At 17.4% G+C, this 25,466-nt stretch overlaps 3 protein-coding genes across 3 annotated transcripts, besides 41 other annotated features; 1 reads left to right on the top strand and 2 right to left on the bottom strand. All coding sequences in view use genetic code 6, as the record gives it.

The window, feature by feature from the left end:
- Positions 1–619: 619 nt before the first annotated feature.
- Positions 620–668: a microsatellite.
- Positions 669–2,307: 1,639 nt separating this feature from the next.
- Positions 2,308–2,362: a microsatellite.
- A 106-nt stretch (positions 2,363–2,468) lies between these two features.
- Positions 2,469–2,528: a microsatellite.
- Positions 2,475–2,547: a microsatellite.
- Positions 2,490–2,547: a microsatellite.
- A 1,202-nt stretch (positions 2,548–3,749) lies between these two features.
- Positions 3,750–3,831: a microsatellite.
- Positions 3,763–3,808: a microsatellite.
- Positions 3,775–3,826: a microsatellite.
- Positions 3,779–3,829: a microsatellite.
- Positions 3,832–4,583: 752 nt separating the features above from the next.
- Positions 4,584–4,631: a microsatellite.
- Positions 4,632–4,674: 43 nt separating this feature from the next.
- Positions 4,675–4,714: a microsatellite.
- Positions 4,715–5,263: 549 nt separating this feature from the next.
- Positions 5,264–5,316: a microsatellite.
- Positions 5,317–5,807: 491 nt separating this feature from the next.
- Positions 5,808–5,874: a microsatellite.
- A 16-nt stretch (positions 5,875–5,890) lies between these two features.
- Positions 5,891–5,938: a microsatellite.
- Positions 5,939–6,229: 291 nt separating this feature from the next.
- Positions 6,230–6,424: a microsatellite.
- Positions 6,234–6,273: a microsatellite.
- Positions 6,238–6,442: a microsatellite.
- Positions 6,335–6,413: a microsatellite.
- Positions 6,443–6,534: 92 nt separating the features above from the next.
- Positions 6,535–6,620: a microsatellite.
- An 856-nt stretch (positions 6,621–7,476) lies between these two features.
- Positions 7,477–7,526: a microsatellite.
- Positions 7,511–7,583: a microsatellite.
- Positions 7,544–7,583: a microsatellite.
- Positions 7,584–7,934: 351 nt separating this feature from the next.
- On the top strand, positions 7,935–8,561 carry IMG5_108980 (lsu ribosomal protein l21p, putative; the record flags this gene model as incomplete). Its single annotated transcript, XM_004034887.1, has 2 exons — positions 7,935–8,373; positions 8,473–8,561. 2 exons carry the CDS (start codon positions 7,935–7,937, stop codon positions 8,559–8,561), a joined length of 528 nt encoding a protein of 175 aa, XP_004034935.1.
- A 1,569-nt stretch (positions 8,562–10,130) lies between these two features.
- Positions 10,131–10,159: a microsatellite.
- Positions 10,160–11,918: 1,759 nt separating this feature from the next.
- Positions 11,919–11,955: a microsatellite.
- Positions 11,928–11,985: a microsatellite.
- A 439-nt stretch (positions 11,986–12,424) lies between these two features.
- IMG5_108970 (major facilitator superfamily protein, putative) lies at positions 12,425–12,909 on the bottom strand (the record flags this gene model as incomplete). The annotated part of the gene is made up of 2 exons (XM_004034886.1): positions 12,425–12,457; positions 12,610–12,909. 2 exons carry the CDS (start codon positions 12,907–12,909, stop codon positions 12,425–12,427), a joined length of 333 nt encoding a protein of 110 aa, XP_004034934.1.
- A 2,265-nt stretch (positions 12,910–15,174) lies between these two features.
- Positions 15,175–15,298: a microsatellite.
- Positions 15,299–15,904: 606 nt separating this feature from the next.
- On the bottom strand, positions 15,905–17,772 carry IMG5_108960 (hypothetical protein; the record flags this gene model as incomplete). Its single annotated transcript, XM_004034885.1, has 3 exons — positions 17,358–17,772; positions 16,606–17,309; positions 15,905–16,551 (listed from the first exon to the last, which is right to left on the bottom strand). The coding sequence occupies exons 1-3, from the start codon at positions 17,729–17,731 to the stop codon at positions 15,905–15,907; spliced, it is 1,725 nt and encodes a 574-aa protein (XP_004034933.1). The 5' UTR covers positions 17,732–17,772.
- A 1,142-nt stretch (positions 17,773–18,914) lies between these two features.
- Positions 18,915–18,956: a microsatellite.
- A 2,404-nt stretch (positions 18,957–21,360) lies between these two features.
- Positions 21,361–21,443: a microsatellite.
- Positions 21,444–21,924: 481 nt separating this feature from the next.
- Positions 21,925–21,983: a microsatellite.
- A 701-nt stretch (positions 21,984–22,684) lies between these two features.
- Positions 22,685–22,739: a microsatellite.
- Positions 22,702–22,754: a microsatellite.
- Positions 22,720–22,778: a microsatellite.
- A 38-nt stretch (positions 22,779–22,816) lies between these two features.
- Positions 22,817–22,876: a microsatellite.
- A 96-nt stretch (positions 22,877–22,972) lies between these two features.
- Positions 22,973–23,019: a microsatellite.
- Positions 23,020–23,278: 259 nt separating this feature from the next.
- Positions 23,279–23,320: a microsatellite.
- A 1,395-nt stretch (positions 23,321–24,715) lies between these two features.
- Positions 24,716–24,756: a microsatellite.
- A 406-nt stretch (positions 24,757–25,162) lies between these two features.
- Positions 25,163–25,217: a microsatellite.
- Positions 25,169–25,225: a microsatellite.
- Positions 25,172–25,228: a microsatellite.
- Positions 25,173–25,217: a microsatellite.
- Positions 25,229–25,401: 173 nt separating the features above from the next.
- Positions 25,402–25,466: a microsatellite.

The following is a 25,466-nucleotide window of genomic DNA, read 5'->3' as shown; positions in this document are numbered from 1 at the left end:
AAATCATCCTTTATGCTTCGAATGTTTAGATGAAAACATTTGTAAAACATGTGTTAAAGGTCTTTTTTTTCTAAAGAGTACGACAAATGCATTGAATGTAAAAATAACTGCATTTCTTGTAATGAAAACTAGTGTTTTGAATACAATTAATGTTAAAATGGTTTTTTTATGTCCATTAACGGGTGTAACCCTTGTTTTGAAAGGTGTGAAAAATGCACAGGACCTAATCAGAGTGATTGCTTGCAAACAACAGAAAACAAAAATTGCCATTATACTTGTTATGAATGCCTTGGAAATGCGTATAATTAGTGTATTTCCTGCAATGAAAATAGAGTTTTAACTGTTTATAATAGTAACAAATATGGAGAATGTAAATGCCCTTAAGGTACTTTTGATAAATTATAAAAAAGGTGCATTGGTAAAATTTTTTTTTTTTTAATATTTTATATTTTTATTATAGAAGGCTTTTTGGATAAAATATAAAAAAATTCTGTAATTGGATTTAGTGTCATTAGTGGAGTTACAGTACTTACTACTGGTATTTTCACTTCAAATCTTGGATTATTTTATTTGTTGAGCGAGTTTATGTAAACAATTGGTTAAATATAATATGTATTACTTTTTAAAAAAATATTTATTTTTAAATATAATTATTTTTTTTAAATAAAAAAAGATAAATATAAAAAAAGCGTATGACTTTGATGAAACAATGTATGTATTATAACATTTTAACTATAATATATTATTTGGAGTTGGAGATAATGTTAAACCAGACATAAGTTCAAATGATGAATATTACTATATAAATAATCGGAACAAGAACAAATAAAAAATATTTATAAAAGATTTAGATAAAATAACAAGTTTTTATTAAACTAATAATTTTTACGAAAATGCTCTTTCTTTAATTATAATAAATTGTTTGGGTATGTTTGGAATATTTATTCAAAATTTTTTATTAAAGATTCATTTTATATATAAAACCAAATTCTTGAGAAAATTACTTTAAAGTTTTTAGTTTTCAATTCCTTTTTTTATAATGGTATTTAGTTGTAGTGAAATGTGTATGACAATTTAATTGCAATTAAAATAATACAATTTAAACTAAAATGTTTTAGGTATAATTCTTGCCATAATATTTCTTTTATATATTTTAGTATGGATTATATTTATAATTAGCTTCTTAGGATGTGGAAACTATGTATCAAACAAGTATAAATAAGTTTTCCTTTTACTACAAAGTAAAAACATTTTTTAAAGAACATTTATCTCCTTAGTTTGCTTAAAAAAAATATTTATAAGTATTATTATTATTAATTTTTTTATTGAACCTTTGACAGTTTTGATAATTTAATTTTTAACTGAAATGCTAATTCTCATATATATATTTGTTATTTAGCCATATAATGGCTAAAATTAAACTATTATAGGTATTATTAATTAAGTACTTTATGGGTTATCTTATTTGTGCTTAATTATTAATGTTATTTATGAAAATACTGATAACGAAAGTAAAGCCAATCTCTATGTAGTCATCTTAGTTTTGATAATTTTTAATCTAATATATTAAACGATAGTTAGTGGAAATATCTTTTATAAAAAAATTATTAAAAAGTGTAAATTTTTTAAAAATGATATTTATATCAAATCTGATGCTAATAATATTATAATTCGAGATGAACTTAAACCTTTAGATGCTCAAAATATATAATTAGTTGATAATTTATAATGAAATATATTTTAAAATGTTTATTATAATTAATTTTATATTAGTATTAATTAATAATTATAATTTATATATAAAAATATATATAGAAAAGTGAAATGTATATATTTTTGTATAGTAAAATATTCAACTAGCGAATATACTCTTATTCTTATATATAAATGATTTAGCAATTGGAATTGATTTAAAGTTAGGACTAAAAAATCCTTTTTATTGATATTAAACAGAATTATTTCTATTAAGAATACCATAGTCCTTAACAGAGCTTTATTAAGAAGAACTATTTGAAGGAGAATTATTAAGGTTTAAATCAATAAAATATTATTTTGGCATAGAAAATATAATTTTTTAGTTTCATACTCCTTATTTTTAAGATATTAATTTAATTTTTAAGAAAATACATCACTTTTTAAATTTAAATTAGAACTTTAAATAGTATTTTTTGTAATTTTTGTTAAATTATTATTAAATGTGCTATCAGGAGTATCTGATGAATTGGTATCTATATTATTTTAATAGTGACTTATAATGTTTTAACTATAATAATATTTTATATTTTTCATCTAAAACTAAATCTTCGAATTATTATTATTATTATTATTATTATTATTATTATTATTATTATTCTTACTATTAGTTTTTTTCTTTTTATTAATCCTTCTCTTTTTTTATAATTTTTGTAATAATATTTGATTGTTTAATATTAATAATTTATTTTATGCTTTCATTTTATTATTCTATTTATTATTTTATTATATTTCTATATTTTTTTCATTTATTTAATTTTCATATTATTTTATTTAATTTTTTAATTTTTATATGTTGAAATTTTATTAATTTTATGCTTTTATTAAATTTATTATCTGTTCTATTCTTTCATTAATTTCATTTTAATTTTTTTTTGTTTTTCTTTACAATTATTCATTTATTCTTCTAAACTTTAATTTTTTTATTTAATTTAACTGCTAGAATTTTCTAAGTTTTTTATTTTTTCTATATACTCATCATTCATTTTTTTAATTTCTGTATTTTTTTCTTCTAAAATTATTATTTAATTTATTTTTTCTTCATTAATTTTATCTTTTAGACATAATTTTTAAATTTCTTAATCTTTTTGAAATGTCTCTTCAATTAAACTTTTATTACAAAGATTTTGTTTGTTAAATTCTTATAAAATACTATTATACTATATCTATTGTTGTTAGTTTATTTGATTTAATTTTATTATTTATTCTTATAATTAGTTTATTTTATTATTGTTCTCGAAGTTCAGCTTTTCTAAATTTTTATAGTAGTCACCTTTACTTTGAAATTCAGATTATAATTGCATAGTTTATCTCTAGTATTCTAATTATTAAGATAGAAATATGTTCTAGTTTCCTAAATTTAATAGATCTTGACGAAGTTAATTTATAATTTATTTTTAATTAAAGTCATCTTTATTTAGATTTTGTAAAAATTAGGTTTTCATATCGCTTTTTTTTTTGGTGAATTATTTTTTTAATTAATTTTTAAATCTACCATAAATCAAAAAAATTAATATTATATAAATAATTTGTTATTGTTTATTATTTTTAATTTAAATAAAGTATTGCATATTTAATTTAATAAATGTTTATTTTTTTGTTTCATTTTATAATAAATAAAAATTAATAAAAAATTTTTTATTAAATTTAATATTAGTAATAAAAAAAAATATTTTAAAAAATATAAATTAAAATGGATAATTAGCAGAAAATAAATATTATTTAAAATTTGAATAGTCCTTCTAAATAAAATCAAAATTCAAATTATACATTATTAAATAATATTTAACCTTTATTACCATTTGTAATATAAAAAGAAACATTAGTATATGAAGATATAAATAAAATAATATGGTTACATTAAAACTTATATCACTTAAGTATGGAAAACAAATACTTGATGGAACAATTAGAAAAATATAAATCGTATTTTGAATAAAAAGATGTGCCTGAAGGATAAGAAAACATATAAATCAAAAACCCTAATGAAAAAAACCAATAATTATATTAATAATAATAAACATAATATAATTAATTAAAAATAATTATAATAATTTATAATAATCTTAATAATAATAAAATGAAAATTTACATCAATCTTAATAAAATACTAATAATTTATAATAACACTAATAATAATTGCTTGATAATACATAATAATAATAACAATAATTAAATTAAAATATGTAATAATCTTAAAAATAGCAATCATAATAATTTTCTAATAATAATATTAAATAATAATTAAGCACCTAATCAACATAACCTTATGAATTTAATACACAAAATGTACTATCTACGCAAAAATTTCCTTCCTAGAACAATTTATATTTATATTCTACTTAAAAACAACTTGCAAAAAATAATTCTCCTTAAAAGCAAAAAAATCTAATTTATGTTTCTTTTGATAATGACATATCATAAAAGAAGGACTAAATAATTGCGGAAGAAGAAAATAAAATACTTTCTCAAAAAATATCTCAACTCTAAATCATAAACGATTAATTATGCACCCAAATACAACATTTAAAAGTCGAAATATAATAAAACAATCTATAATAAAATGAAAATCAGGCATTATAATAAATAAATGATAATTTATAAGCCCGAAATTAGTAATATTTATAATAAATTGAATATATAAAATAGAATAATGAAAAAGAAATTAAAAATATTGTTGAATAATATAAACTTTAAATTGATTTTTTAAAAGAAAATTATGAAAAAGTAAAAGAAGAAAGTGAAAAAAATAATGAATTATTTGAAAAAAACAATAAAACATACATAAATACAATTAAATAGAAATACGATGAACTTTAAAAAGTTTAAATAAAAAATAGAGAACTTTTAGAAGAAAATGGAAATTTTTAAGAAAAAATTAACATTTTTATATAAGAATAAAATTAATGGCAAATAATTAAAGAAAATTTAGAAAAATAATTGGAAAATTTATAAAATTAATATTAGCTTTTATGCAATTAATCTGTGTAAAATTAGTAGAATTTTTCGGATTTTTAAGAAAAAATAGAAATCCAATAAAATTAGTAACTTATAGATGAGAATTAATTGAAAGAATAAATTTTTAATCTAAATTAATAAATTTTGCAATTATAGTAATGTAATTTATAGATTTAAAAAGATTTCTAAGATAGTATTTAAGAGTATAATATCAAAATATAAAGATTAGAATAATAGAAAATAAATAATTTGGAAAACTAAAGACAAATGTAAGCATAAATTGAAAATTTGAAAGAAATCTAAAGTTAGTTAAATCAAGAAATTATAAAAAAAGGATTTATTTTGGACGAAGAAACGAAAAAAAAATAAAATTTGTAAAATAAAATCGAAGAAAATATGTAAAAAAATTAAGAAAATGAAAAAAAATTCTAAGAAAAAATTTAAGAAATAGAAAAATCAAAAAATAAAATGAATTATTTATTTGAGAAAAATATTAAGGATTTATTAGAAAAATAAGAAAAAACTGTTTAAAATTTTGAAGAAAAATTAAAGTAGAAAAATAAAGAAATTAAGGAAAAATAAAATGAAATTAAAAAAATAAATGAATAAATAGAAAATTAAAATTAAGAATATTTAATGAATAATAAAGAACTTTAAAATAAATTAGAAGATTTGGAAAATATTAAATATATGTTGGCATAGGAATGTATAAAAAAAGAAGGAATAATAAAAGAATTAACTAAAAAAGGAGAAAACTCTTAAATTTAAATGAATAATATACGAGAAGAATTAGAAGAATTGAAAATAGTTTAAAAAGAGTAAGAAAAAAATTAAAATAATCAAGAGAATTTAATTGAAAAGTAAATGGGATAAATGGAAACTCTACTTTCCGAAATTTAAAAAATGGAATATATTTTGAAGGAAAAGGATAAAGAAATTTTTAGTTTAGAAAATACAAAAAAATTATTTGAGAAGAGTTTAGAAGAAAAAGAGAGAGAAAAAGAAGAAATTGAAAGGAACTTTTCGATCTAGAAAAAAAATATGGAAATCTAGAATGAAAAATTCGAAAATAAATTTTTGGAAAAAATAAAAATTTAAAAAAAGGAAATATTTTAAAAAGAACATGAAAAAAATGAAATTTTAGAAAAAATGAAAAAAGAAATAAAATAAAAAGAAAAAGAATTAGAAGAATTTCTTAAAAATTAAAAATTTCTAGAAAATTAGAAAAATAAGAATATGAAAATTAAAAATTTTAGAAGAAAAAAAGAAGTAAGAAGATGAAATGATTAAAAAATAAATTAAGAAATTGGAATAAGAAAAAATATAACTAGAAGAAATATAAAAATAAAATTATGAATAAACAAAAAATTAAATCTTTCAAATATTATAAGAAGAATTCTTAAAGAAAAAACATGAAGAGGATAAATTCTAGGAATAATTAAGAATAAAATAACTAGAAGAATACAAAAAAAAGAAGAAGAGATTAAAAGGAAAGAAAATTAACTATAAATGAAAGAAAAAGAAATTATAAAAAATAATAAGAATTATAAAAAAATTAAGAATAAGAAATACTAAGAAAACAATTAGATGAATTATAAAGATAATAATAAGAAGAAATATAATAAAAAGAATAAGAATTACTAAGAAAATAAATAGAATAACAAAAAAAATATGAAGAAGAATTACAAATAAAATAATAAGAAGAGATAAAAAATAAATAATTAGAAGAATTTTAAAGAAAACTATAGGATGAAGAAGTAGAAAAAATAAAAAGATATCAATTGGAAGAAGAAATAAGAAAACAATAAGAATAAGAAATATTAAAAGAATAATAAAGACGAAATAACGAAGAATAATAAAGAAAAGAAGAAGAATAAAGAAAAGCAGAGGAATAAAAAAAAATAGAAGAAATATAAATGAGTTAAAAAGAAGAAAAAAGAAAATAGGAAGAATAAGAAAAATTTAAACAATAAGAAAAATAAGTGAAAAAAAGATAGGAGTAAGAAAAAATTATATAATTAGATGAAGATCAGCAAAAAAGAGAATAAGAAAAAAAATATGAAAAATTACAAGAAGAAAAAAAGAATTAAGAACTGTAATAATAATTTATAATATAAGAGTAAACATAAGAAAAAATAAGATATGAATTAGAATATGAACAAGAATAAGAATAAGTAGAAGAAGTAAAAAAGAGATTTAAGTAGCCAAAAGAACAAATAATACAAGAAGATTATTTAAAAAAAGATTTAATGAGTCGAAATTCATAAAATTAATATTAAATACAAAAGAAAATAAAAGATTATAATAATAATTCAGTAGATAATCAAGAAAAAATATTTCTTTCATTCGAAAAAAGAAAAAAAAAAACATTAATAGATGATAGATAAAATAAAAGAAATACATATCCTTAAGAATAAGTTTAAAATAAATTTATAGAGTACTCAACACCTTTTTAGAAAAAGTCGTACTTTTAAGACCTTTAGTAAAATACTAATTCTTTTAGGAATGTTAATAATAGTGAATTTGATAACGAAGAATAATCAGAGTTATCTAATAAAGTAAAAAAAAATAATGATAGAATATTTAAAATTGATAATGATTCTAGTAGTTTTAAAAATTAAATTGGAAACAATGTTAATAAAGATAATATAAAATTTGGTAGCAAAATAGAAAATAGTTAGAAAAACTTATAAGAAAAAAGCAATTTTAAAAAATGAAAATTATTAAATTACAAAATTATAAGTATTTATATTATTTTTGAAAAATAATAATTATTAAAAAAAAAAATTAAATATTAAAGATAATAAATAAATATTTATATATATTTTTAAAAATATATATATATATATATATATAATAATATATATAGATATTTTATATTCATTAAATTTAATTATATATTGTTAAAATATTTTTATAATAATTTTACTATATTATTTTTATCTTATTTCCAAATAATATATTTATATTTTACATATATATCTTTAAATTAAATATTTAAAAATGTTTTCATTAAAATTTTTAAATAATTCATTTAATAAACTAACAACTCAAAATATTTTTAATTCAAAAGCAATATTTAATTTTGGAAGAGCTAAACCTAAAGGTTTTATAAAAAAAATAATAATATAAAAATTTATATAATATACTAAAAAGTAAATTTTTATACGCCATATGAGGTTAAAGATCAAGCAGAACTTAGAGTATATGACGATGAAAAGAATATGGACAAAAAATATGTAAGAATAAGAAATGAATGGTAAAAAGCCCTATAAAAAAAAGCACATAGAAGAGAAAGAATAAAAGAAATAAAAGCAACTAGACCAGAAATATAACCTGAAAATTAAAAATTAGTTATTCATTAACCTTTGAAAGGTATTTAATATCCTGCAAAAGATGATGAGATATTCGCAGTAGTAGAAATTTTAGGATTTTAATATAAAGTTTTATAAGATGATATGTTAACAGTAGATTGGTTAAAAGAATATGATATTAACTAATAAATTATTTTTGATAAAGTTCTTGCTATAGGAACTACTGATTATACAGCTATTGGTCGTCCTTATATTTCTACTGCAAAAGTATAATATATATATTTGTATATATTGAAAAAAAACATATTTAATGAAAAAAGGTCTATGCAACTGTAGAATAACAAACTTAGTCTGAAAAAGTTTTGGGTTTACATTTAAGAAGAAGAAAAAATTCTAAAAAGCATTGGGGTTTTATTTTTATTTTTATTTTTTATATCTTTTATTTTAGGACATAGAACTATGATGACTGTTTTAAGAGTTGATAAAGTCGAACATATTTTAGATGAAAGTATCCTTTAAAAAGCAGTAGGTCTATGATAAAACTAAATTAAAATATACAAAAATTTATATAAATATTAATATAAAAAATATAATAAAATAAATTTATTTAAATAGTTGCTTTTTTATTCTTAATATTTATTTTGTTTTATATTTATTTATTTTCTTTATTGAAAAATGAAAAAAATATTTATTTATGTTTATGATGATTTACTTATTTTATTAATTATGATATTTTATTTTTTAATTTTTAAATATAATAAAGAGAATTTATAATTATTATTTCTAAATAATTCAATATTTTTATGATTCTTTAAGGTTTCTTCTTAAAATTTCTATATTGTATTTTAGTCTTTCATTTTCTTTTAAGGCTTAATCTAATTCCTTAATATTTTATTTAAAAAATAAATGGTTTATATTATTTACTTTATTTTCTAAAACAGCTTTAAAGTTATTTAATAAATGTTAAATTCTATAGTTTAATTTTGAGTTTTCTTCCTTTACTTATTTTAATTCTTTTTATATATTATCATTAGACTATTCATTTTATTTTTATTCTTCTACGCTCTTTTATAAAATAGTTATTTTTAAATTATTTTACTTTTTTATGTTACATAATGTTATAAATCATTATAAAATGCTTCACGTAAATCATATAAATTTTAAAGAACTTGACCTTAGAAATTTTACATTTATGAATTTTCTGCTTCTTTAACTTTTTTATTTGAGGTTTTAAAAATCAATAATAATTTATTAAATTTTATTTAAGTACATTTTTATTAAAGATTGTCAAATTCTTTTTAAACTTATTATAAATTATCCATAATGTTCAATGAATATATTTAGTTATTTTTAAATATAATTTTAAAAATATAATTAATATGTTTTTAATAAAATAAATAAAAAATAGATATTTGCTCTAAGTAAAAAAAGAGAAAAATATATTATTTTTATTTTAAAAATACTTTTTTAAAATAAAACTAATTTAAAATTAATTGATAAAACTACTTCTATAAAAAATACAATAACAATATTAATCTAAAACGCAAATTATAAATAATTTTTTTACTTTCATTTATATTTTCCTAATATTTCTATTTCTTTTTATTCTGATCTTTTTGGAATTTCAATTTCTTTTATATAATATTACTTTACTAATTTATTTAAGTAATAAGGATCCTATAATTTATTTTATTTATAAAATAATTAATATTTCTTACATTTTTAATAAAATCATAAGGTAAACGCTCATCATTTGAATTAAATAAATAATATATATAATCTTAGTTTACAGAAACACCTCCAAAAATAATATTTCCTAAATTTTCATATTATTGCATTTTTTCTTAATGATCTCTTTCTAATGATACTTTTTTAAAATTTATTAATTTTTATTAATAAAATAAAAACCTTTTTTATATTAAAAATCTTCTGCTAACTAATATTAAACTATAAAATACTTTTAAAATTAATCAGAATAAAATGTAAATTATTAAATATTTAAATTTATTAATTTATTTGGTTTAAGAATTCTTTTTATATTTTTTGCTATCATATATTATTTTAATATTTTGTAAAATCAATAAAATTATATCTTAAATTATATATTTTAATTTAATTTAATTTAATTTAATTTATAAAAAACATTATTAATATTTGAAAATGTTATATTGTAAAATTACATTTTTTATCTAAGGCTATTTTTTTATTTTATAATTTTTGCACATATTGAAAAAAAACAATTTAAATATATTTTATAGTTAAAATTAATTATTTATTTATTTATAAAAATAAATTTAAATACTTATTAAATGAAAACAGCAGAATAATACAAAAATCTAAAATAATAACTGTTAAAGTTTAAATAAAAACTTTGTATCATTTATAAAAACTAAATTCATTAATCTTTATCATAAATGTATTTAAAAAGCATCAAAATTCAAAGTATTAATTAATTAATACAAATAAATTCAAAAATACAAATTTCGCAATACAAATTAATCTGTAAAAATGTTTTTTACCCGAACTAAGAAAAAATTTTCATAATATTCTACAAAGTAAACATGAAAGATATTTAATAATTAATGGTTGTAAATCTTTGTATATGCAAAACATTTACAAATAAATAAAAAATTATATTTTTACAAAATAAAGGAAATTCTATAAAGTATAAGGTTAAGTTAGAGCATAAATTTCTCTAATATAAATTAAATTCTAAAGCATTAATATAATTTTATAATTTAGTTATTTTTTTTAATAAAATTCAAATTTTAACCAAAAAACAATCTTATTAATAAGTTTATTTATTAACATTTATCTGTTTTATTTTGTATTTTTTAATTTTTATGTTTTAGAAATTATAAATTAAACAATTTGTATATATATAAATATTAAATAACAATTTAGAATATGCAATTAGATTATTTGTTATAAAAAAGTCTTTTTAAATTAAATTTAATTAATGTTTTTAGTGCAAATATTTTTATTAAAAAAATGAATTTAATGTAAGCATTTAATTTTTTTTCTTAAATTTTCATGTATATAAATTAGTCATTACCCCTACTTTACGACAATATGGACAAGCTTTTTAATTTTTAGCACAATTTTTACAAGTATTTGTATGTCCACAGTTATTCCAAACAGAAGTAACTTAATATTTTTCAAAACAAACACAACATTCAAATTTTTATACATAAGTTTCTTTTATTTATTCAATATATTAACTATCCAAAAATTATTATTTAATTTATTTAAGTAATTAATTTTCAATAGCAAAGAAAGAATCAGCACTTACATTTTAAGTAGGTTTATACTTTAATTTTTTATAATAAAATTTAATGATATTTTATATTTTTTTTACATTGTTTAATTGTTTATTTTGTATTAAATTAATTAATTCATCTATTTTTTAAGAATTTTGATTTATATTACTTTATGAAGTAAATATTTTCTTTAAAAATGAATCTTTAGGCTCTTTTATATATAATTCTTTTAGATTTTATAATAGGTCTTTTTTTAATAAATTATATTATTAGCTTTTTTGAAAACTTTCTATTTTAGATTTTATTTGTTCAATTTAAATTTCCAAAAAAATATTAAATTGTTAAGCTTAAAAATTTATTTGCTCATATACTTTTTCTATTTTTTAAATTTAATCATTATAGATTTTTTAATAATCTTTGCATAAATATAATATTTTCATATTTATTTCATCAACATGCCTCTCTTCTAATTCTTTTATTTTAGCTTTTATTTTTTCTTAATATTATTATTTTAATTACTATTCCAATTAATTATAATGTTATATTAAACTAGCTTCTTCTACAAAAGTATTTATTACTTTGTTTTTTATTGACTCTATATAGTTCATTTTTCTAATAATTATATTATTTTTATTTAATTTTTAATTAAATTAATTATTTAATAAAATTAAATAATTTATTATATCAAATTAAATAATTTTCTTTTTTTAATATATATATATATTTATTATAATTTAATAATTTATTTTATTTTTTATTTTAAATAATTCTTGAAAATTATTTTAATTTGTATTATTAATTATAAAAACAAATATAAAAACTCATTAGAATTCTTTTTTCTTAAATTATAATAATTCTTATTTATCAATTACACTATCTTGGTTAACTAATAGAATTTTTCTCAGATCTTGATCACTATATGAGGCTATTTAAAAATCTTAAGAGCTTTTTTTAATATATTGTTCATCATCTTAAATAAAATATCCCTCTAACTTTTAGTCTTCTTTAATAATTTATCCATTTTGCAAATAATTATTTTTCTTTTTTTTTTTAATTACAATAAAATGTGAATTTTAATGTGATTTATTTTTCAAAACAGGTGTATAATATTTTGGAAAAATTATTTTACTTTTAACATTCTCATCTTATAAATTTGCCTTCGACTTAACCTACCTAGTTTAAATACTTAAAGTATTGATAATATGTACCTACTAATCATATATCATCGAAATTCTCTCTTAACTTAAGGTTTATTGTAATTTCTGATTAAGTTATCCATTAAATGCCACTTTATAATATAAAAAAGAAAAAGCCAATATAAATACTCCGAAAATACTCGCTGCTCGTGAAAAGCTAAAAAATTCCGAAAAAAAACCACCAACCAGTGGCCCTATAAATTCTCCTAAAGCATAACTAGTATTATATAATGCTGAGGAAATATCCCCAATCATATTATCGTTCTCTTCGGGATAAATGCATTTTAGGATTCTATATAACTAAGGAATAGCAGGAATATAAATCAGAATATAGGCTATTCCTACAAATATATTAGCAATAATAACCACATTCATATCCTTACCAAGTAAAAAAGAGTCAGGACCCAAATAAAGAAAACTTGATCCCATAATAAAGCATCCAAGGAATAACAAAATTTCATAACTTTCAAATTTTTTTATATATTTTGCTGCTGGTGGTGTCAAAACTATATAAACGATAGTTCGGACAGAAAAAAGCAGTCCAATTTGAAAATCATTAAGCTAATATTCTTTTGAAAAATAAATGCTCATAGTAGGATCCAAAAAAAGAATTCCACAAGTCGGTAAAAAAATTATAATATAGTTTAATAATAAAAATTTATTCTAAAATATTTTCATGTAATGAATTTCGAATTCTTCTTCTTCATCTTCCCCTTATTTTTTTCTTCGCCTTCATTTTCAAGGTTTTTTAAATTCTATTGCGATGGAATAGATTTTATTAATATTGGGGTTAATAATATACATATTAGACTAAAAAATATAAAAGGTGTGCTATAACCGAATATTTACAATAGTAAACTTCCTAAAATGGGACCAATTATTAAACCTATTGTGCCTAAACTTTCCATATATGCACATATTTCTTCGAAGTTTACTTTATAAATTAAAGGTATGAATGCAAAAGCATGTGTACAAAACAATGATTAACCCTTTTATATTATTATTTTTAAATTTTTTAATTTTCTACTATTCCTAATATTATTTTTGATATTATTGATGCTATTATGAAGTTAACTTTTTGTTCTATATAAAATAAAAAGGCAAATATTAATATTCCTATTGATGTTAATATGATTCCAGCTATTGTAAATATATTACGATTTTGTCCTATTTATAAACGCTTTCCTAATATTAATGCACATACGAAATTTCCTAAAGGATATGTGGCAAATATTATGCCTATTAATGATACTGAAATGCCATATTCAATTGCTCTTTACGGGAATAACGGGGCAATTGCTGAGTATGCAGAATTTATGGCAAAATAACCTAAATATAAACAAATTAGAAATATATCCATTTTTATTAATTTTATATACTCTTTTGTCTTATTAATTGATTTCTCTATTTTATTTAACTTATTAATTATTTTTAAATCAAACCTAATTTTTAAATATTTTTTATTTCAGATGGATGTATTGTTTATAATTATAAATTAAAATTATATTCATTTCAAAATTTTAGTTTAATAAACAAGAAATTCATATAATTAAGTATTTTAATTTCTTCTTTATATATTTTATAAATTCTAAGTTTATAAATAAATTCCTAATATATTATATATAATTATTTTATAAAATATTATTAAGCTTTATTGAAAATAAAATTAAAATGAGTTATTACTTTTATAGTAAAATATTAATTTTTAAGATAATTAATATACTTCACAAGAATTAAAATCTAAATTGTGTAATAATAATAAAATTTAAAAGTAAAAATATTATGTAAATAAAAAAAATTATTCGTTTTGATTAATATCATTGAAATTTTAGCACTATTTTACATTTTTAATAAAAATAATAAAATAGTAAAATATAGATATTCTTACTAAATAATGGAACATACAAAAGAAATAATAATAAAAATATTTATAATAATAATGCAATATTAATTCAAAAATATTATTACTTTAATATAGAAGGTATTTTAAATTATATATTAATATTTTCTCTCGTTTTAATCAAATAAAAAATTAACTATTTAACCAAAAATATATTTTAAGCTATTATAATAAATTTAAATATTTTAATAAAAATAATTATAATATAATTAACAAATAATGTATGTATGAAGATGATGATGAAGATATTATAATTTAAAATATATTTTGCTTGGGGCAAAAATAATCTGAAATATTAGTTATATAAGATATTATAAATAATAAAAATATTTGGAATTATTCTAGAGATTGTGTATATTATTAAAATTATAATAATATATTCAAAAATATGACTTCTACATATATATAGATTAAATTTTACAAAATGATTATGTTTATATATCGTTAGTAATTGTTATAATTTAATTAATATTATCTTTATATATTATCTATATTTTTTACAAAATTAATTATCAGTTTATATCTTCTAATGATTATAATAAACTAATTTTTTATTAATTATTTTTAAAATAAATAAAAATTAAATAATTTAAAAAAAATGAGAAAATCTTTAAATAATTCATTATAAGTTTTATAAAAGTTTGTATTAACTTAATAGCAAAATACAAGATTTTTAGTATAATTTAACAGATTTTATAATTCTGATACTTTAAATCCTAATAATAAGACAAACGATTTAAATGATTAAAAAACACATTCCGATTTCAAATCCTAATAAAAAATACAAGAAGATTCTTCTTAATAATAATTAAATGCTTCTGAGTAATAATTAAATGCTTCTTAACAATAATTAAATGCTTCTTAACAATAAGTGAATGATTCTGAATAATAAGTAAATGATTCTGAACAATAAGTTAATGAAATGATAGATAAAGTAATTTTAAATTATATTTTGCATGAATTTATTTTTAATTTCTTATCATTTAAAGTGGGTCAAAGATAATAAAGTTTGTCTTTTTATGAAAGGTACTCCTTAAATGCCTATGTGTGGATATTCAAATTTTGTTGTTCAAGTTTTAAAGTTTTATAGTAATTTTTAAAATAAATATTTTTAATTTATTTCAATATGATTTTTTATAAAGAAATTAAGGATTATTAATCAGTTGATATTTTAAAAAATGAATCAGTGCGAAAATAAGTCAAAGTATATTCTAATTGGCCTACATTCCCTTAACTTTTTGTAGAAGGAAAACTTATCGGAGGTTCTGATATTGTAAGTGAAATGCATAAAGATGGCTCATTGAAAACATTATTTTAAAAATCTGGTTTAGTAAATGATGAATGAGAAAAAAAAGATAAAAAATATTCTCAATATAAATTTAATTAAAAATTAAATTTATATATGTGTATTTAATATAAAAATTAATTTTTATCTAATTTCTATTTATAATTTTATATTATTATATCATAAATTTTTAAAAAATAAATAAAATTTGTTAGATAATATTCTAAAAATAAAAAAAATCAAAATTCTGCATTTCCATGCCATCTAGGGAAAGGAATAACATCTCTGATATTATCAATGCCAGTACTAAGCATACATAATCTTTCAAATCCAAGTCCAAATCCACCATGAGGAACAGTACCATATTTTCTCAAATCTAAATACCACCAATAATCTTCTGGTATTAAGTCACATTCTTTCATTCTTTTTTCCAAAACTTCTAAAACTTCTTCTCTTTAAGATCCTCCTACCAATTCTCCGATTTAAGGTACTAACATATCAAAAGCGGCTACTGTTTTTCCATCAGGATTTAACTTCATATAAAATGACTTAATTTCTTTAGGATAGTTATAAACAGCTACAGGCCTTTTAAAAATATATTCAGCTATAAATCTTTCATGTTCAGTAGCTAAATCACATCCCCAATACACTTTATTTTCGAAAATTTTTCCTTCTTGGATAGCTTTTTCAAGCAATGATATAGCTTCTGTATAGCTTATTCTAGCAAAAGGGTTTTTTATTAAATCTTCTAAATAAGTTATGAGGTCGGGTTTATATTATTATTGTAAGAATTCTAAGTCCATTCTATTATTTTTAAGTACAAAATCTAAACAGAACTTTATGTATCCTTCAGCACATTCAATAACATCATATACATCAGCAAAAGCTATTTTATTAAAAAAATTAATATGTATAATTAATTATAAATAAAAATAAAAACCAATTTCAGGTTCTATCATCCAAAATTCAGCTAAATGCCTTGTTGTATGGGAAACTTCGGCTCTGAAAGTAGGTCCAAAAGTGTAAACATTAGAAAGTGCACAACAAAATGTTTCAACAGAAAGTTACCCAGAAACAGTCAAAAACGAAGGTTTTTTGAAGAAATCTTTAGTATAATCAATTAATTGCTTTTTATTTTTCGGTATTTTGATAGCTTCTAAATTAGGTTTAGGTAAAACAGTCGTTACCTAAAACATTTCACCAGCTCCTTCACAATCTGAAGCAGTAATAATAGGTGTATGTATATATTAAAATCCATTTGATTAAAAGTAAATATGAGTTGCATAAGATAAATTATTTCTTACACGGGCAACTGCTCCTATAGTATTTGAGCGAGGACGCAAATGCGCATGTTCTCTAAGAGTTTCTAAAGTATGTTTTTTTTTGGCTATTGGGTATACTTTGGCATCACAATTTCCTATTACCTAGATAGAATGATTTTTTTCAGTTAACTATAATTCAATCACTTGTCCTTTAGCTTCAGATTTAACAAAAAGACCATGGATTCTGTATGATGTAGCAATACCAGTTTTGAGAATTTGAGCGAAGTTTTCTACTTTTTCCTTGTTTACTACTATTTGAAGGTTCTTTACGCATGAACCATCGTTTAGTTCAATGAATACTATTGTGTCAGATGCGGCAGACCTGTTTAATTTATTATATTTATAAATTTAATTATCTTTTTATATTTACCTAACTGTTTTGGACCATCCAGATATTGTACCTTCTTTTCCTATATATTTTTCAGGTTCAATTAATATATTCGAAATTCTTTCAATATTTCCAACTAAATATTAGGGCTTATTTTAATAGGAAAACTATTCTGGTACTTTATATTGATTAGGTTAGTTAAATCTTTAAAAAGCAGTTTGTTCTTTTATTTACTTTAATTCATTTGAAAAGTCATAAGTAAATGGCTTTTCAGGTTGTTTCTATTTTAGGGGTTGTTATTATTTTTCTTTATTATTTCCAGTATTAGCTTAAGGAATGTTATTTAGCTATTTTGTAGTAGGCTTGATCAAATATTTAAATAATAGTGTATTTCTCATTTCGTCTGACTCTTGCATTTTTGTTTTTCGAAATAATTACTTTTTTTCTTTTTTTATATATTTTATTTTTTAAGATATTTTTGTTTAATATTTTATACAAAAATATGTTATTTTAATTTATTTATTAAAAGTTGAAATAATTTGATTTAATTATTATAATTTTAATTTTTATTTTTTATTTAGAAAACTTATAATATTCAAAAGTATTAATTAAATAAATATCTATTAAACTTTTTTTATAATTATAATACAGTTTATTTAATATTAATTATATTCTACAATATTATTATAAAAATAATATATAATAAAAATTTATTAAGTAAAATAATTTTATTTAATAAAATTGAATAAATTAACTATTTAATAATTGCATTATTACTCTAATTTTAAATATTTTAAGAAAATTTCTTAATTTAAAGTTTTTATAGTAGTAAAATAAAAAATTTATATATTTTTAATTAAATAAATGATAATATTTTATACACAAAATTAATTTTTAAATTATTAATGGTACCATTCAGTTTTCTTTAATTAATACATATTCTCTCATAGACTCTCCAAATCTTAAAACATCTTTTTCCAATAGTTAAATATATTATGCAGTGCTTATTTATTTTCCATTTAAAAATGTACTGTTTGTGCTTTCTAAATCAAGTATATATGGAATAATATCATATTCTTATTAATATCCTATCGTATCCTTTTTTTTTCTTCTAAATTAAATTACAGCATGCTAATTGCTAACGCTAGGATTTTCACATAAAATATGGCAAATTCTAGAATCTTTTCCAATTAAAAATGCACTTTCCTTTATTAAAGGAATTTTAGCTAATTTATTTAAAAAAATATAAATAATTATTAAATTTAAAAATAAAATACCAAATGACTAGTTTCCTTTAAAAGGGAATAATGACCATTTTTCTTTTGGAATTTCTGCATCTAAAGGTATAGTATATTTTAATACTACTCCACTATAAAATATATATTTAATTTATTTATTATAAATTAGATTACTTGACACTATTTTAAAATGTTGCGAGAATTCCTGAAGGTACAAAGCAAGGAAGCTCCTTTTCAACGACTTCTAATTTTTATTTATCATTATCATTTTCATCTTCTGATTAATTTTTATTTAATTTTTATTTTCCATGTTAATCATCTGCATCTCTTCTCGAATTATATTCTTATGTTTTTCCTCCTCCATATTTTCTATCTTTTTATTCATATTTTGTAACTTATTTATGACTTTCAGGTTAATTATGATTATGCTGGTGCTTTTTTCTCCATACATCATAAGAATTATTTCTATATCTTTTTCTATTTGCACTTCGTTTTCTATGATTTTTTCTGGATGGTGATTTGCTTTCTTTTTAATTTTAATTCTATTTTTGCTTTTATGGTAATTTATTTTTTTCTAAGAAGGAGATTGACTTTATGAAGAATTCCTTCTTTTTCTTCTTTAAACTGAAAGTGATGAAGAACTACTAGATTGGCTTCTTCCCATTTAATTTTATATTGTTTAATAATTAAATTTTATTATTATAATGAGAAATTATTTTTAAATAGATGTAAATTTATAAAAAGTAATAAAATAATAATTTATTCAAAAATATTTTATTTATAAATTTTTTATTTTTTAAATTATATTAAATTATAATTTATTTTCATTTAAAAATATCTATTATATATTATTAAAAAAACATAACTCATCTTTTTTATAAAATTAAAAAAATGTAATTTATAATTTCAGATAATTAATCGTCAATTCAAAAAAACTATCATTAAACAAAAGAAAACTCATATTCCCCTCCCATTTAAATAAATAAATCCCAAATTCTAAACAAAAACGAAAAGTAATTTATATCTTAATTATAAACATAATTAAGAGCAGAGCGTAAAAAACAAGTAGATTTAATAGACAATACTAATAGTTATCATAATTTATTAAGAAATTAAGATTTTAAACTATAAAATGCTTTAGAAGAAGTTAAAGTTTTGAGAGCAAATAATGATAAACTTTTAAAAGATAATAAAATGATTCATTTAAAATTAGATAATACTTTGAATGCAAAAATTTTATTATAAAATGAATTATAATTGCTTAAAGAACAAATAAAAATTTATGAAAGAAGAATAGGAAAGTAGGATTTTTCTAATAAATTTTAAATGAATAATTCAAATGATAAAACTAATTTTGGAGAAGCTGAAGAATACATAAAAAAATTGGAGGAGTAAAATAATGATTTTAGATAATAATTATAAATATAAAATCACTAATACTCATTTGAGGGACAAAATAGCAATTTTCCAAATGAAAAAATATAAAATTTAATAAATTAGCTCATTGAAAGTGAAAAAAATATAAAACAGTATTAAGAATAATAAGCTATTTTAGAATAAAAAATATACGAAATGTAATAATTAATAAATTAATAAGAAAATTAACTAAACTTTACAAATAAAGAAATTAAACCAACTTTATTAGAAATATATAAATAATAATAATCACATAATTTATAAAAACCAGAAAATATATAATAATCGAACTTATTGGAAATTGAAAGATAAAAAAATAAAATACTTCAATAAATGTTTGAAGAAGAATAAGAAAAATTAAGTGAACATTAAATATACAAAGAAGAAATAACCAAATATATTCAATAAAATAAGCAATTAAACAAAAAAGTATTATGTCTTCAAAAATAAATTGATGAATTAAATTTGAAATAGATGAATTCTAAAATATCTTCACCAATAAGTAAAAAGTTTACTTCAACAAAAAATAATTAAAAACCATTCATGTCAAACCAAAGTATGAAATCAATTAAAAAAAATGAAGAAAATTGCAATTTTTAAAAAGTTCAAACAAATTAAAATGAAACTTCAATTTTAGCGTATATGCAGATTGAAAGAGAATTAAAATAAGAAATAGTAAAAAGAGATAAGTAAATTGAAAATATTTTAAATTCAAAAAGTTTAATGCAAAAAAATTTAGGAGAATAAATTACAATATTAAATAAAAGACTTGATTAATTATAAGAAGATATAAAACATTAAAAAAATATAATAAATGTAAAAGAAGAAGAAAATAATTCATTAAGAATTTTGATTAAAAGATCTGAAAAAAAAAAATTTGGATGTGAAAATTTTGTTTGAATAAAAATATAAAAATTATAATAATAAAGATTATTTTATAAAAAATAAAAGCATATTTATAAAAATTAGAATTATTTATTTTATTAAATTTTATATAAAAAATAAAGTAAATAAATATTCATATATTTTTCAATTTTTATGAATTAAATTTAAATTCTTGTGCTGCATATTCTATTTTTAAAAGTTGCTGAACATTTATTTTTTATTTTTATATTTATTTTATTTATAAATGTACTAAATGACTATTTATCTCAAATATTATTACTATCATAATAATAAATATATTAAGAATACTTTAATTATTGAATATATTAATTAAGTTCATTCTATATTTACTTAATATCTTCTTCTTAATTAATTTATTAATAATTGTATTCTTCCAAATTTTCATTTTATTAGTCTTTTTGATTTTAATCAAGTTTTTTTAAAGATTCTATCTTATGGAAAAATTCTTCTATCATTATCTATAAATTTGGATTTTAATTCATTGAATTATTTTATTCTTAATCTTATTAATTCATATATTATTATTATTATTATTATTATTATTATTATTATTATTATTATTACTATTCATTTTAACATTAATTTTATTAATTATTTTTATCATTTATCTCTTCCTTTTTTTATTATATTAGAGCAAATAAATTTTCATATTCCTAATTTTAAATTTCATTATCTTTTTTTTAATGGTTATGATCACACAAATAATTTTAATCGGCTTAAAAATGATTATTTTCCTCTTATTATTATTTTTCTTAATTTTCGATATTATTTAATTATATAAATCTTTATTCTGTTTGAATTTAAATATCTTAATTTTAAATAATTTGTTCTTATTCTTAAATTGATTTGATTTTTAATTGTCCTTGTAAATTTTTATCTTAACTTTCATTAATCAAAAATAGCTTTATTTTAGGATTATTTTCTATATTCAAGGTCTCATTTTTTTATTCTAATTCTTAATTTTTTAAATTTGTAATTTATAATTTTGTTTGATTCATTTAAATTTAGTTTTTGGTTTAAATTTAATTTTCTTCATCTTATTATTTTTATTTTTTATTTAATATTAATTTTAATTAAGGTTTTTTGGTTTAATATAACTTTTCATTAATTTATTCTTATATATATTAATCTGTTTCATTCTTTTAATTTTAATACTCTTCATTAGATTCTTAATTATTTAATCCTTATTTTATTTCTTTATTTAAATCTATATTAATTTCTTAGTTTTTTTATTACTGAATTTAATTTTCTGAAATATTTAAAGATAATTTTAATTTTGGTATATTAACTGAGTCTTATTAATATGATTTTTAACTTTATTACTCTTACGAGTTTTCATTTTATTATATTTAAAAATTTTCTTTTATTTCTTAACTAATTAATTTACAGTCATCAATATTTTGATATAAATTTTTTTCTTATTTTTTTTATGAAATCTTATTCATTAAATTTAATTTAGGTTTTTTTTTTATGATATTTTATAGGAATTCTTGTTAAGAATTATAACTTTATTGATTATGATTTAATTAACTGTTTTAAAATTTTTATTGTTACTCTTAATCTTTGAATTCAATATTCAATTTTAATTTTGGAAGATTCTTAATTTCATTCCTAACCTTTTATTCTTTTTACTCATTTTATATTTAATAAACTTATTTATCTAAATTTTAATCTAATAATTTATTTTGGATATTCAAACTTAATTTCGGAATTTTTTTTATATTTTCCTTGTCCTTGTAAATTGGAAAAATATTTTATTTTTATTTTGGCTTAAAGTTTTATGCTTTTTATTTTTGATAATTAAAATCTATTATCTTTTCTTTTATTAATTTTTAAAATTATTCTTTTTATTAATAATTTTTAATTTTATTTTTTATTATATTTTATTATTAGATTTTTTATTTTTATTAATCTTAAAGTTTTAATATAGGAAATTCGTTCGTTAATTAAATTGGTTAGCCTAATAATTAAATGGGTTAATTTGTTAATTAAATTGGTTAACTATTGATTCCAAAATATTAATCAGTTTATTTTTATTAAAAAACATTAAATTGTTAATTCTATACAACCAATTAAGGAAAACTATTACAAAAATTGTAAAGTTATTTTTATTATTAAATTTATTATTATTATTAAATTTATTAGTAATTAAACTATATTTATTATTGCTTAAATTTTCTTTTCATTTATTATTTATTTGTTTTTTTTATCAATAGTTATTTTTAAGCGTCTTCTTTTAATATTTAATTCAAATTAATTTCTTCGATATTATTATTGCAAATATTGCTATTTTTTAAAATCATCATTCTATCTTTTATAGGTACATATTTATATTTGAGAGTTTATTTTTTCTATTTTGCTTAGAAGTATTGAATTAGTTAACAATCAGCATTCAAATTTTTAATATTTTAATAAATATATTCTTAATCAAAGATATTTAATAAACTTTTAAGAATATTAGATTATTTAATTAGAACTGAAAATAATGGTTCAACTATTTATTATGCTTCAAATAAATTGCATTTATCAATAATAAAACCTTAAAGGGTTTAAAAATTATTTTTTAAACAGTCATCATTTAAATCTGAATTGTTCAATTAATTAAAAATTCCAATAATATATTTATTTATTTTATATCTGTTACAAATAAATATTAAATAAGCTGATGCTGATATATATTATTTTTCATCAATTAAATATTATTCTAACTGCAAGTTATTGAGACCAAATTTCTTAGAAAAATGTTTTTCAAAAATAAAATCATTTATATTTTTTAAATTATTCCAATTTAATTAAAGAATAGATTATATTTGGGGCTTTGCTAGCTTAAATTTTTGAAATTTTTTAATAAAAGTTTTGTATAAATCTTTTATTATTATATTACCTTAATTACTAAAATATATATAAAGGATTGCTTATAAAATATCGTTCCCTAATCTAGTTTAACTTATTAAATTTATTGTTTCCTAATCAATAACTTTTTTGAATAATTCTAGCATATTTTGAATAGATAAATCTATATTTTCAAATTAAACATCAAGCATTTTATTAATTATATATTTTAAAATCTATTATATGTTTTATTTCAATAATTATTTTCTTTACTAAGAATCATAATGCAATTCTTTAGAAATATATTTTTAATAAAAATATAATTAAGAAATAAATTTATTTTCGAAGTATTCTTTTTATTATTAATTAGTATTTATAATCTATTCTAAAATATATAAGTATTGCATAACAATTTTATTTTAATAACTATCAAAACCTAAAAAGTTAATAAAATATTTAACTAAAAAATTTATAAAATTAAATATTTTTACCTTTTTAAAGTATTAATTATACTATTAAAAATTAGTTCTCTTTAAATTCTAACTAATTAAAATAATTATTAATTATGTTTTTATGAATATATTATTTTTATATTTATATTTTTTAAATAAGTTTAATCAATTAAATTTTTATTTATTCTTTTATTTGTAAATCATCAAAACAAACAAAAACAAGTATTTCATAAATAAATTCTTATGAAATGCATTTATTAATGCATATTTTAGTCTCTTCTTATTCTTGCAATTTTTCTAATTAATTCTCGAATATTTAAATAACTTTAATCAATGTAATTTCATTCTTAAATATAATTTACTAAAATAATTTGCTTGCTAATTTTTTTTAATTTTTATTTTCGTCTGCGTATAAAATTATTTATTCGAAAAAAAAATCATTAAATTAATAATATTTAATCCACATCTATTTTTATTAATAAAATATAAATTTATACTATAAAATTTTAATGTATAATTAATTATTGATTTTAAAATAATAATACAAAAATGAATAAAAATATTAAATATATTAAAAAATTTTATATATTAAAATATAGATACAAAAATATTATATTAAATTATTTTTAATAACTAATTACCTTCATTAATTATATAGAAATTTATTTTTCATTACTGTTTTCTGATTAATTATATAGATTAATTAAATGGTATATTTAAGCAAACGCTAACTCTTATATGTTTTTATTAATTGAATTTTTAATTTCTATCATTTATATAAAAATTTAGTTAATACAATTTATTTATTTTTTAAAATCATTTTAAGTTATAAGCTTATCTATATTTTATATTTATTAAGTAAAATTAAGAAATTTTAAAGAAAAGGATGTATTGTGACTTTATTCTAATTTAAAATACTATATTTTTTGTGAAACTAAAAAAGATACTTAGCATTTATCATCATTATGACATATTTACATTTGAAATTTAAATAATTATTTAGAAAATTTAAAAAAAAAATAATAAATATAAAAAATATAAAAATAATAAAAAATATATAATAATATATTTTATTAAAAATTTATAAAAAAAAAAATAATAATAAAATAAATTATGCAAATATAACTTTATTAGTAATATTTGTTAATTTTAGATATAGGGGTTAAGGTTAAGTTATTATGTATAGATAGGTTAGGGTTGATTTCTGGGGTTAGGGGTTGGGGGTGGGGTTAAGGTATTATAGGGGTTGGGGTATGGGGTTGGGGTTGGGGTTGGGGTTGGGGTTGGGGTGGGGTTGGGGTTGGGGT

This window comes from Ichthyophthirius multifiliis (assembly GCF_000220395.1).
Source record: "Ichthyophthirius multifiliis unplaced genomic scaffold scaff_1120509250895, whole genome shotgun sequence".
Lineage (NCBI taxonomy): Eukaryota > Ciliophora > Oligohymenophorea > Hymenostomatida > Ichthyophthirius > Ichthyophthirius multifiliis.
This window is presented reverse-complemented; position numbering and strand designations above follow the sequence as displayed.